The 13,930-nt window shown below is 45.8% G+C and overlaps 2 protein-coding genes across 2 annotated transcripts in view; one reads left to right on the top strand and one right to left on the bottom strand.

Moving 5' to 3' along the window:
- Window positions 1-12,788, bottom strand: part of Zmat5 (zinc finger matrin-type 5) — a 35,392-nt gene extending 22,604 nt beyond the window's left edge. Inside the window, exon 1 of the mRNA XM_021177622.2 lies at window positions 12,694-12,788. The gene's annotated coding sequence lies outside the window, so the exon portion shown is untranslated. The remainder of the gene's footprint in view (window positions 1-12,693) is intronic.
- A 257-nt stretch (window positions 12,789-13,045) lies between these two features.
- Window positions 13,046-13,930, top strand: part of LOC110305535 (cytochrome b-c1 complex subunit 9) — a 2,743-nt gene continuing 1,858 nt past the window's right edge. The window contains exon 1 of the mRNA XM_021177550.2: window positions 13,046-13,249. Coding sequence (XP_021033209.1) covers window positions 13,100-13,249 — 150 coding nt within the window. The 5' untranslated portion in view covers window positions 13,046-13,099. The remainder of the gene's footprint in view (window positions 13,250-13,930) is intronic.

Raw genomic sequence — 13,930 nt, 5'->3', positions numbered from 1 at the left:
CTCACTTTGTAGACCAGGCTGGCCTCGAACTCAGAAATCCGCCTGCCTCTGCCTCCCGAGTGCTGGGATTAAAGGCGTGCGCCACCACGCCCGGCTAGTACTTTGTATTTTGAGACAGACTTTATCTGTGTAATCCTGGTTGTCCTGGAACTCACTTTGTAGATGAGGTTAGCCTCAAACTCAGAGATCTACCTGCCTCTGCCTCCTGAGTGCCAGGATTAAAGGTGTGCACCTGTGCCACCACACAAGGCTACTTTTTGAAAACTACAGTCAAATTCAATGGTAGAGGAGGCTGATATCTCATTTTGCATGCAGGGTTATTCTCTTGTGGACCACGTTCCTTCACAGAACACAGGCTCAAGGGCAAAAAGAACTCTGTCTAACCCACCCTTGCTCCTAATCGCCAAGATCATAGTGCCTGTATAGCGAGTGGCGCAGAGCCAGGCCCTCCCTTCAACTTGCCTGGTGCCATTACCTTCCCTGTTGGAAAAGCCAAGCAGGTAGGACTCTCATTGTACCCAGCCACTGCCACAGGAGACCCAACTCCTGCAGAGCTCTGACATGTTCTGTTGTGCACTGCCCATAGCACCTAAGCCTGTCCTGGCTGTGTCACTGTACCTGGCTTCAGTCCTCTAGGCTCGAAGAATGACCAACCTCTACCCATATAGGTACAGGGGGAGGAAACCACACAGAGGGGTGGGTGAAGGGAAACAGCTTTAGATTTGATTCAGGAATGCTGGCATCTCACTTTCATTCTTTAAAACCCTTTTTGTTAGTTTATTTTTATGTGTTTGAGCGCGTTGTCTGCATATATACATGTATTATATTACACATTTGCAGGACCCACAGAGGCCAGAAGGTGTTAGATCCCCTGGAACTGGAGTTACAGATAGCTTTGAGCCGCCATGTGCTAGGAACAGAAGCTGGGTCCTCTGGAAAAGCAGTTAGTGCTCTAAATGGCTCAGCCATCTTTTCAGTATCCAAAGTGTTTGGAAGATTGAACACAGGGCCCCATGCACACCAGGCAGGTGTCCTACAACTGAGCTATTTAGCCCCAGCCCTGGATTGCATTCTCGTTTGACCTTTAGAGAGGTCCTTTAGCGAGGGTTTGTTCTCTCATGAGGAAAAGCCCCTCAGTACTTCTGACCTGCTCACACCTGGCAGTTAACAATAATGGCAACAATTATTGCTTGTGATATTAACGATGTCTCAGAAGGCTCTGAACCAGTAATACTGAGAGCCTTGTGCCTCATCTTGGGGCCCCCTCCACGCTGTGCTGAAGGCTTCAAGACCAAAGTTCCCCAGAGCGGAACTGTAGAGCTCATCCCCCTCTCCATGGCCCCTCTGAGGCTCTAGTGGGGCAGACATTTGCACTTCATCAGTGTAGTTCCTCCCACTGTGTGCATCTTGAGGGTGGAGGTGGCTCTGGCATGGGGTTAAAAGAAGCCAACAGTTTGGCCTTGGCCAGCGGCTGAAAAGACTGTTTGAGCTCAGCACATGCTGCTATTCTTTCATTATGACACCCCATTGTAAAGCATAGCTCTGTCACATGCCCATGCGTAGCCCACCAGTGTCCCAGGGCCATGCCTGCTGTCAGGAATTGGTGGGATCAGAACTGGTTTGTGGGGATGCTCCAAAGTTGTCTGCTCAGGACCCTACTCCAAACAAAGTGCCAAGGAATGTGGGTGGGCCTGTATATAGGAGCACTTTTGGGTACTACAGTGCAGGACTGCACACACAAATTTCTCATCCAGTCCTCAGTCCTGTGCATGCCTCCTGGGATAAAGTGTATCATCTCATTCCCAGCAAGCTAAGGCTGTTGGGAGCCAACCAGTTCAGTGGTCAGGGTCAGGGTCAGGGCCAGGGCCAGGATCTAAGCAGGCACTGGCTCCATGTCCTCAGGGAATAGTCTAGATTAGCAGATGACAGAGTGAAGCAGAGAGAGCAAGGGTCTACAGAGTCAGGCTACTCTGACTGACCCTGAAGGTTTGCCTTTCCTAAATACAAATTATTCCCAACTTAAGGTGGCTTTTTTTTTTTTTTTTGGTTTTTCAAGACAGGGTTTCTCTGTGTAGCCCTGGCTGTCCTGGAACTCACTTTGTAGACCAGGCTGGCCTCCAACTCAGAAATCTGCCTGCCTCTGCCTCCCGAGTGCTGGGATTAAAGGCGTGCGCCACCATGCCCGGCTTAAGGTGGCTTATTTTTACAGTGGTTAGAAATTGTACTTAAAATACCAAATGCTGACCTGATCCAAGCTAGGAACACTCAGTAGGGCATCAAAAGGGCACCAACTGAGAAGCACTTGCAACCCCTCAGTGAAGCTGTGCATTCATCCAGGAAATGGGTCAATGACACTCTTTCCAGGATGCTCATGAGGACCAGTCACATGCTGGGAGCCTGGCACATCAGTGGTGCCCAGTGCCCACTTGTGGGAGGAGCATCTAGATTCTACAGCCCAGCAGTTCTTCCTCTGGCTTTTCCAACTTGTCTATGTGACCAAGAAGTGACAGGCCACTTCCCAGGACAACTTATAACTCCACCTTTATCTTGGCTCTCTAATCAGTCACCTGGTCTGAGGGTAGTTATGTAACACACAGTGAGCAGTGTTGACAGTGAAGCCCATGTGGTCAGGGGCTGAGAACCCACCTGTCCACTCCTAAGTGCCTCCTGACAGCCAATCCTCTAGCCCAGGCTGACCTCACGTGACTACACGCTGGCTGACACTCTAGCTGGAACCATCCAGCTAAGCTATGCCTGAGTTCCTGACCCTCACAGCAGCACAAGGTCATAAAAGTGTGTTGTAGTTATGCCTGGTAGCATATGCTGGAGGCAAAGGCAGGTGGATCTATGGAGTTTGAAACCAGCCTCTTCTGCATAGTGAGTTCCAACCAGCTAGAATAGAATAAGACCTTGTCTCAAAAAAAATATTGACTTAAGTCACCAAGTTTTCTGGGGTATTTTATTATGCAGCAAAGATACCTAATACGGTAGAGTAAATGAATTTTAAAAACTATTGAACAGCTGGGTATTATGGCGCACTCCTTTAATCCCAGTAGTGGAGAGGCAGAGGCAGGAGGATCTCTATGAATTCAAGGCTAGTATGGACTTTATAGTGAATTCCAGGACAGTCAGGATTATGTAGAGAGACCCTGCCTCAAACAAACAAACAAACAAAACTCGAAAACTAAAAACCAACCAAACAAGTGAAAATCAAGCCAAACAAATGGGAGCATTTAACAACCTGAGCCGCAGGGCGTGGCGGCGCACGCCGTTAATCCCAGCACTCGGGAGCAGAGGCAGGCGGAGTTCTGAGTTCAAGGCCAGCCTGGGCTACAGAGTGAGTGCCAGGACAGCCAGGGCTACACAGAGAAACCGTGTCTCAAAAAAAACCAACAAAACAACAATCTATGATAACCACAGATACAAAGACTTCCTGACTTAAAGTCATCGGAAGCCACTCCCACTAGCACACGCACAGTCCTAAGGGGCCGTACTTCCTCATTCATTATCCACTTATTTTTTCACCAGCCACACATATGATCAACATTTCCTTTCTCCCAAGCAGGGGTTCATACCTTACCACAGTCTCTGCTCTCAGTCCCTGGACCCACTGGATATGTGCCTATGTGCTGGGGTTGGCTGACAAATTGGACACTGTACAAAGTAACAAGCTCTGTGTCCCAAGATCCCATTGGGCACCTGTATCCAACAGAATTCCTCCAAGACACAGAAGACCACAAAATCATAGGGCCCAGGTTGAACAACTTAATCTGAAAACCCAAAATGCTCAAGATCGAAAACTTACATGATGCTCAGAATGTCAAACCCATGTTTTCAGATTGAAAGTCTGAAATCTTAAACACTTTTGGTTGCAGGAGGATATTTGTTTGTTGTGAGACAGGATCTCACTATGAAGCCCTGGGTGGCCTGGAACACACAGAGATCTGCTTACCTCTGCTGGAATAAAGGTGGGGGCGACACCTGGCTTCTCCAGCACTTTGTGACTTCAGTGAAGCCAACCCTGATACTGAAATCTAACTGTGCAACACCAAGAATAGCTGGTGGGACCCACTGCTAGCTATGTGCCAAGCAAGCTGCCCAGAGTTCCATGTAGGGTGGGTGGAAGCTCAAGGCACAAAGTCTGATGTGACAGTTCTACCCTCATTTTGGTCCCTAAATGATCCATAGAGACCACTGTTGGGAGTATTGTGAACAAGGTGTGAGCCACACTTCAATGGCTGGTACCAGTCACTAAACTACTTGACAGTGACTGAGGTAAGAGGACCACTTGATCCCAGAAGTTTAAGGCCAGTCTGAGCAACAGCAGGACCATCTCACAAAAACACAACAAATGCTAGGTGTGGTGGGTGATTCATGCCTGCAATGCCAGGTGGAGACAAGAGGATCAGAGTTCAAAGCTGGCCTAGGGTACATAATGAATTGAAGGCCAGCATGGGACATACAAGACCTTGTCTCAGAAAATAAAGTTCAAGGAAATTCTTCCAAATACTCACTCAAGTGTTAAATGGAAAACGGCTTGTCAGCTCCCCCAGACAACAAGACAGCATTTCTCAAGGTAAAATACTTTTCTCTCCAGGTTAGAGATGATGCCTCAGCAGTTAAGAGCACTGGCTGCTCTTTCAGAAGACCTGGGTTCAATTCTCACCACCCACATGGGAGCTTATACCTGTCTACAACTCTGGCTCCAGGAGATCTGACACCCTCACACAGACATAGATGCAGCCAAAACACCAATGCACATAAAATTATCTTTAAAACAAAACAAAAAAGACTGTCCACAAATACAGAGGTTAGAACTGGCATGGAGTATTTACCATGATTACCCCTGGCTCAGGAAATGCATGTTTTCTTTCTCACTTTGCGTTTTGCTATTCTTATAAGAAGCTTCACACTTACTGTAGGTTGTTTGAAAGCCCTTAAAACTAAAAATATTCCCTTCAAAAAGCGGGGTCTGGGCAGACTGGAGGGAGAGGCAAACCGTTGTGAGCTGGAAGCCAGATGGGTCTACACTGCAAGTTCTAGGCCAGTCATGACTCATAGTGTGAACCTGTGTCTAAAAAAGGAAAGGACTGGAGAGATGGCTCAATGGTTTAGAGCACTCACTGCCCTTGCAGAGGGCCAGGGCTCTGTTCCCAGCACACATGTGGTCTCTCACAACAATCCCTATCTCCAGTTCCAAGAAACCCAATGTTCTCTTCTGACCTCCACCAGCACCAAGCACATATGTGGTACACATGCATATATACATACATGCAGACAAAACACACACACTCACACACACACACGTCTATTTTTAGTGTTTTTAAGTAGAAACTGAGATGTGGCTCAGTAGTAGAGTATTTCTTGGCACACTCGAGGCTCTGGGTTCAGATCTGTCAGACAAGGATACTCTTGCCCCACCTAGGAGGCTGCTATGGATGGTTCCGAGGACTTTGCTTATCTGGGTAAACCAGCTTGGGTAGCTGTTGGAAGGGACAGAAGGAACATTCCCTTCAGTTCCCATAGGTGAGTGTCAAGGCAAACCCTGATATACCCAGACCTGGCCTAGCAACTCAAGCGAAGGTTAGCTGCACCTGACTCTGAGCTCCAGGGACCACGAGCTCAGACAGTTTTTCATCAGATGGTTACAGGTCTCAGGAGGTCAGAGTATCCAAATAGGAGAGATGAAAACAGTCTGAAGGAGGTTCCAGACCGTGTCTGTCCCGCCTCCATCCTGCCATCGCTGATGCTAAGTAGGATCTTACTTCCTCACTGATAGACAAGGCCTCTTTGCTCAGCCACCCTGCCCTGACCAACCTTTCTAAAATCAACCCTCCTCAAGATGTCTATGGCTCCTACATGAGAACCTTGTTAAAAATGAAGTTTTGAGCTGGTGAAATGGCCCACTGGGTAAAGGTGATTTCATAGAACCCTGATGACCTGAGTTCAATCATCAGAATCCACAGAGAGGTAGAGAGAAGATACCACCAAGCTGACCTCTGGCCTCCATAGATGTACCTTGGCATTTGTTCATATGTATATCTCACAGACACACACACACACACACACACACACACACACCACAAACATCATACTCACAAACACTACACTCACACACCACTTGGCTAGGACAGTGGCTCAGGGTTCAACACCTACTCTTCCTGTCAAAACTGTGTCCTGTGTCCAGGTCTCAGAAATTCTGACTTAGCAGATCTGAAAATGACCTAGAGATCTGCATTTTAACCATGAGTCCTGATTCCCTGAGGAATAAACTTCACACTACATCCTGAAGGCAGCCTTGCTGGGAACATTCTGATCATTAATATTTCAGCTCACAGAAGGAGCAGCAGCTCTTAGCCTATACATAGCACAGTTTATAGAGCTGGAGAAATTTTTCTTACTGAACAATTTCTTTTCATATCCCAAGAACTTAACAATTAAGAGGGAGGAGAGTAAGTCAGAGTGGCTGTGCTCACCCTGGCCCTAGGAGTCATCGGTGTAACCCACTAACCATGACATTCAGCAAGCTGAGGTAGGAGGGTCTCAGCTTCCTGGCCAGCCTGGACTAAAGAGCCCGAGTATGTCTCAAAACACAACACGGCACAAACCTGGGTAACCAGGTATTTAAAAGCATTCTTAACATTAAAACTAATTGATAGCCTAAATATCTGACAGATGATCTCTGGAATTCTGACTTAAGATTTTGCTTTTTTGTTTTTTTTTTTTTTTGTTTTTTGAGACAAGGTTTCTCCGTATAGCCTTGGCTGTCCTGGAACTCACTTTGTAGACCAGGCTGGCCTCGAACTCAGAAATCCACCTGCCTCTGCCTCCCGAATGCTGGGATTAAAGGCATGCACCAGGGCTATCCGGACAGTGGTAGAGCACACCTCGGAAAACAAAACAAAACAAAAATCTAAGGCTAAATCACTAGTTATACACACTCATAAGATGTGTGTTAGTAACTGATATTAGATTTATGGCTTTAGCATGAGAAATTAGCAACTATGGTTATGTGTTAGAATAACCCAAGGTGCTAAAAGTTGTTACTTTAGGTCCACCCCCTAAACCCCTATATTCTTATATCACCTGAGGGTCAGAGTGGGGTGAGGGCATGTTGAGCTAAGGCACGCACGGTCTTACGTAGCTCCAACTGGATGACCTTGAACTTCTGATCCTCCTGCCTCTACTTTCCTAATGCTGAGATTATTGGTTAAGTGCACAGAACTCACTCCCAGGTTATACCATGTTGGAGGTCAAAGCCAAGGCCTTGTTTGTGTTAAGCAAGCACTCATCCAAATGAGTTAACCCCCAGTTCCAGAGCCTTTAATTTGCTGTCAGTATTCTAAACTTTTAAAAATTCGAAAAAATGAAGGGGGAAGGGAGGAGGAGGAGGGAGAAAGAGAAGATAAAGTTGTATAGGTAGAGGGGTGGGAGAGGATCTGGCAGGAACTGGGAGAGGGTTAAAATGATCAAAATATACTATATGGCTCAAGGCCAGCCTGGTCAACATTGTGAGTCCAAGCCAGCCAGGGCTGTTACACAGAGAAACCCTGTCTCAGAAAACAAAACAACAATAACAATATATTATGTGAAAAAAAAAAGTTTCACCTAAAAAAAAATAGTAAGCTGAGTATGGTGGTACTTGTTTTTAATCCCAGCACTTGAGGAAGAGGCAGAGGAGGGGCAGAGGAGGGGCAGAGGAGGGGCAGAGGGGCAGAGGAGGGGCAGAGGCAGAGGCAGATGGATCACTGTGAGGTCAAGCCTGGTCTACACAGTGTGTTCCGAGACAGCCAGAGCTACACAGAGAAGAGCTCCTACCTCAAAACCAGGGAGAACTGTGCCACCTCGCCCGCCAGGACAGCTGCCACTCAGAAAACAGCAAATGCCGGGCGATGCCTCGGGAAACAAACCCTGCTCTATACACAGCTGCAGGGCTGTTTATTAGCCCGGCCTCGGGAGAAGCCAGCACAAAACTAACATACAGCTAGCACATGCTCAGCCATACTGCTCTTGGGTAATATCTGAAGGACATGATCAACACAGGACAGACACCTGAACACACACGGACCGCCCCGCTGGTCACAGCAGCCTTGCTATGGGATTAACTTAGGTGCCCATCAATAGACAAGTGGATTAAGGAGATGGGACGCAGACACAATGGAATTGTACCTAACCATAAAGAACAAATCATGTCATTTACGGGAGATGGATGCAACTGAGAACATCATTTTAAGGGAAGTGAGTCAGACTCATAAAGACAATTATCATATTCCATCTGCAAGGCATAGATTTTATACATGTACACAAATTATATATGCTGATAAAGTGTGAAAGCAGAAGCAGAGTAGGAAAGGGAAGGGGTCAAAGTATACAAAAAGCGTGGATGCAAATGTGGTTATGAACTCCATTCCTATGCACAATCAATTTTAAAAACTATTGAATTGTTTGCAAGAAATTTAAATTCAGCTTAATTAATTAGATTTGCTGGTAACTAGGAATCCTTGGGGAAATTGAGCTTGTTAGGTTATACATCCCAAATACTCAAAAAGAAAATCAAACATATGAAAATTATAAATGGAGTTAAATGTTTGAGGGATTGTAATTAAACGGTAAGTAGGGCTGAGTGTCTAGAGGAATTTAGTTTGCTCAACTTGAGTTATAAAATTAATCAGAAAAATAGTAAAGTTCATTTTTCTTATTTCCCTAAAATTTGATGTAGAACATTGAAGATTTTTTTCCCCCAACTGAGACACAGTCTCACTCCATAGCCTAGGGGTGGCCTCAAACTTTCATTATTTCTGCTTTAGCCTCCCAGAGTGCTGGGATTACAGCTAAGCTCCACTATGCTTGGCTCAACAATTCCGTTAAAAAAAACGAAATTTCATTTTCCCCGAGACAGGGTTTCTTTATGTAGCACTGGCTGTTCTGAAACTAGCTCTGTAGACCAGGCTGGACCAGAATCAGAGATCCACCTGCCTCTGCCTCCCAAGCACTGGGATCAAAGGTGTGTACCACCACCACCTGGCTTAAAAAAAAAAAAAATTAAGACTGGGTCTCACTATGTAGTCCTGGCTGGTCTACAACTTGCTATGTAGCTCAGGCTAGACTCAACCTCACAGAGGTATGCCTCCTCATCTACCTCTCAGTTACTGGGATCAAAGGTGTGTGCCACCATGTGCCTAAAAAATGAAAAAAAGTTTTATTTTATGTTTAAAAATGTTTATTTTGGGGCTGGAGAGATGGCTCAGTGGTTAAGAGCATCAGCTGCTCTTCCAAAGGTCCTGAGTTCAAATCCCAACAACTACATGGTGGCTCACAACCATCCATAATGAGATCTGACGCCCTCTTCTGGTGCATCTGAAGACAGCTACAATGTACTTAGATATAATAATAATAATAAATAATAATAAAAAGAAAAGAAAAAAATGTTTATTTTATGTGCATTGCTGTTTTGCCTGCACAGATGTCTAGATGAGGTGTCAGATCTTCTGGAACTGAGGCTACAGACAGCTATGAGCTGCCATGTGGGTGATGAGAATTGGACCCAGGTGCTCCTAACCATGGAGCCATCTCTCCATTCCCTTAAAAACTGAAAATTTTAACATGAAAGATTAAAAATAAAATTAAAGCTGGGCACAATGGTGCACGCCTTTAATCCTAGCACTGGGGAGGCAGAGGCAGGTTGGATCTCAGTGAGCTGAGGCCAGCCTGGTCTACAGAGCAAGTTCCAGGTCAGCCAGGCTAGGTAGTGACCCTTGTCAGTGGTTCTCCACCTTCCCGATGCTGTGACTCTTTCACTCAGTTCCTCCATGCTGTGGTGATCCCATGCATAAAATTATTTTCATTTCTATTTCATAACTGTAATTTTGTTACTGTTATGAATCATAATGTAAATATCTGTGTTTTCCAATGGTCTCAGGCAACCCCTGTGAAAAGGCCATTTGACTCAAAGGAATCTTTTTTTTTTGCATTTTTGAGACAGGGTTTCTCTGTGTAGCCCTGGCTGTCCTGGAACTCACTCTGTAGAACTCAGAGATCCGCCTCTGTCTCTGCCTCCCGAGTGCTGGGATTAAAGGCGTGTACCACTACGCCCAGCTTCAAAGGAGTCTTGACCCATGTGTTGAGAACCTATTTCAACAAACAAACCTATTTAAACAAGCAGAGCCTCTCGGGTGTGCTGGCCCATGCCTTTACTCCCAGCACACAAGAGATAGAAACACATAAACCTCTGAGTTAGAGGCCAGCGTGGTTTACAGAGCAAAGCAAATTTCTGCCAGGTCTACCAGAATTCTATAATAAAATCTTGTCTCAAAAATAATAATACAGGGCTGGAGAGATGGCTCAGCAGTTAAGAGCACTGACTGCTCTTCCAAAGGTCTCGAGTTCAAATCCCAGCAACCACATGGTAGCTTACAACCATCTGAGATGAGATCTGACATCCTCTTCAAATAGTAGTGTCTGAAGACAGCTACAGTGTACTTACATATAATAAATAAATCTTTAAAATAACAACAACAATGAAGCGTGAGAGAAGGCCCAGGGGTTAAGAGTGCTTGTTTCTTTTGCAGAGGACCTGGGTTTGGTCCCCAGTACCCACATGGCAGCTCACAATTCTCCATAATTCTATCTTCAGGGGATACAATGCACAAATGTGGTACACATATATACAAAGGTAGAGAAAACACTCACACGCATAAGATAAAAATACTAAATCTTTTTTAAAATAATCTTTTAAATATAAAAGTTAAGTCAAAACAAACCACCTTTAGTTCCCTGCCTTCTGAACTAACTTGCCATCAACCAAATTGGTTTGTTGTAGGTCTCTTGTCCATGCTCAACAGAGCTTAAGTAGTCTTTTCCTGAAGGCTCACCACTTCCTGGTAGGCCTAGAAATCAGTTCTGTGTTTTAATTGACTAAGTAATTAATTAAGAGGAAGAGGCTCATGTAGTCTAGGCTGGTCTCATACATAATGTAGCTGAAGATGACCTTGAACTTCTGTTCCTGCCTCCACCTCCCTCGTGCTGGGATCATATAGTCCTATGCCATCATGTCCAGTTTGAAGTCCTTATCCCAGGCTCACACTGGTCCTCTGAACCTCAGAATCATAGCCCCATTTGTTCTAGATGTTTCTACTTCATATCTAAGGGACAACTCACACAAAACACAACTTACAGAGCTTGAGGTCATGTTAAGAGCATGTAATACTCTAACAGAGGACCTGAGTTTGGTTTCCAGCACCCACATTTGATAGCTCACAACCTCCAGCTCCAGGGGATGCTATACCTTCCTCTGGATTTCTGTGGGTACCGTCATTCAGGAGCACATGTCACCCCCTAGCCCCCCATACATATGCATAATTTAAAATAACCAAAAGCAAATCTATAAACACACAATTTACAGGTCAGGCATGATAGTGCTTGTCTATAATTTTAGCCTTCCAGAGATAGCAGAGGCAGGAGGATAACCAGGAGTTAAAAGTCAGGCTAATTTATGTAGCTGGTTTCAGGCAAGCCAGAGCAAGTGTGAAACCTTGTCTCCATACAAACATACATAAACCATTTCGTCTCTATAGTCAAACCTTAATTTATCTCTAGATGTTAATTCCTATTTTTGTTTCTTGGTTTGGTTTGGTTTTTCAGGACAGGGTTTCTTTGTGTAGCCCCAGTTGTCCTGGAATCTGTAAACCGGGCTGGTCTTGAACTCTGAGACCCACCTGCTTCTGGAGTGCTGAGACTAAAGGCACCCACAACAGAGCCCACCTCTTAATTCTACCTTTCTTGCACACTTCTGCTAGCTTGCTCTGTCTATCCTACCAAAATGCATCTCAAATCTGACCATTATTCTAATCCTCTCTACTCTAAATTACCTACCTCTGCAATTTCTTCTCTTCAGTTTATGCTCTACCAAGAAGTCAGAACGGTAACATTAAAATGTAAATTAGACCTCTAGCATTCCAGCTTAAAACCCTTCAGTGACTCCCTAGTGCAATTAGGAAAAGAACGACAGGGGTTCAAGGCCAGACTAGAGATGACTTCAGGCCACCTACTCATTAGAGGCCACGCTACACTTTCTCAAGGCCCCCAGCAGTGCAGTTGCCTCTAGAAACATTATCCTGTTTCCACTGCTACAATATATTCAGTCCTCCATTAAGCCGCTACTCAGGTTTAAAGAGCAAGCAATCCGTCCAAGCATTTGGGTTTTTCTCTTTTACAGAGAACTAGTTTCCAGAAGTGCTGGGCTTCCCCGTCGCCCACGCACCACGGCCAGAGCGCCCCAGGAGAGCTGGGAACCTTTCATTTACTGGGGATCATCTCAAGACCCCGAGGGGATACTCAGAAAAGTAGGGTGCCTTTTACAACCAGGTCACCCGTCTCCGAAGTCAGGGTTCTTGGCTTTAAAGCCTACGCTCTGGAGAACAGGAAGCAAGGGCAAAGCAACTTTTCCCCCTGAGACGTGGCTTAAGAGTTAGAACTGCAGGACCCGACTTTTGCCACCCCCAAACCTACACCTGGAGTTACACACAGGAGGTTAGGCAGAGAGTCGAGATGCAGCCACAGAAACTCAGGTTCCCTGCCTCTCTACCCACTCCCCATGCCAGAAAATGCTGATAGCGCGGACTTAGAATGAAATGCCTACTCTTCTGATTGGGAAAAGAGCCTAAAACTTGGACGCGGACGTCTCGCCAAAGATACCTGGTTCCGGGCTCCTCCTCTTGAGTCCTCGCGTTGCGCTCTGCTCGCTGGGATTTGTAGTCCTTCCTAAGGTACCGAGAAGGCGGACTACTAAGGCGAGACAGCACTGGGGAAGATGGGTAAGCTCAGGGGCTTTCGGGACTTGTAGTTCAAAATAGCCAAACGCAGGAAATGGTTGAGGAGAAAAACTGAGAAATAAGTCTTATCAAATTTTGGTTGTGTGGAATATGAACATTGTAATAAACTGTTATCCTGTGCACATTATCAGTTTCTTTAATGGTTCAAAATGTCGACTCTGAGATACAGAGAAACTACAATACCCATAAAGCAGGGCGCGTTGAAACTTTTGGAGCGAGACATTGGGTTCTACGCAAGCGCAGTGGCGTGAGTTCGGCAGTGAGGCAACATGTCGTCGCCGACGATCCCTTCGCGTCTGTACTCCTTGCTGTTCCGCAGAACTTCCACCTTTGCCCTCACCATCGCAGTGGGCGCCCTGTTCTTCGAGCGTGCCTTCGATCAAGGCGCAGACGCGATCTACGAGCACATCAACGAGGGGGTGAGGGCCTGGGCCATCCTGACCTTGGGCCCGCCTGAAGGGTGACTGGGAGGGAGGGAGGAAGGTAGGGCGGAACTCAATCAAGTCTTACCAGGTCTGGGGTGAACTGTGCCCGTTAATACATCTAGTTCTCTTGACTTGGTGCGAGGCCTAATTATTATGTCCTGTCACACAGTTCCACATATTCATTTGCAAAAGCTAACTCCTGAGACATCAGAGGACTTACGGGTCTGAACCACTCCATTAAGTCGGTGGTGAGTTGGGACTCCGACCCCTGCCGCCCTTGCTACTTTCAAGGGCAGATTTCAGCAAGGCAGTCGTTAAAAGTAGGTCTCCTTAGACCATGTGGCTGACCTTTTAAAATTGATATTTCAGTTCCGAAGGCCGCCCACGTAGGCACTTTGGATTAAAAGTGGAGACTATGGAATCTCAAGCCATAACTGGCAATACTGGAACTTACACCACTAAACCGTGGTATTGAATAAAGGTCATAGTGGATCAAAGATCCTGGGATACAGATGAGGTGCTGCCGTTCATACTTAATGATACCACTGAAAGATAGCATTCCCTGTATGTCCTGGGAAAATGTGGGGATGAATATAAAGTAGGCAATGGTGAGCCCTCTTTGACTTAACTGTCCCACACTCTGTGCATGTTTTTCTTTTCTTTTTTTTTTTTTTT

This window comes from Mus caroli, chromosome 11 (assembly GCF_900094665.2).
Source record: "Mus caroli chromosome 11, CAROLI_EIJ_v1.1, whole genome shotgun sequence".
NCBI lineage: Eukaryota > Metazoa > Chordata > Mammalia > Rodentia > Muridae > Mus > Mus caroli.
This window is presented reverse-complemented; position numbering and strand designations above follow the sequence as displayed.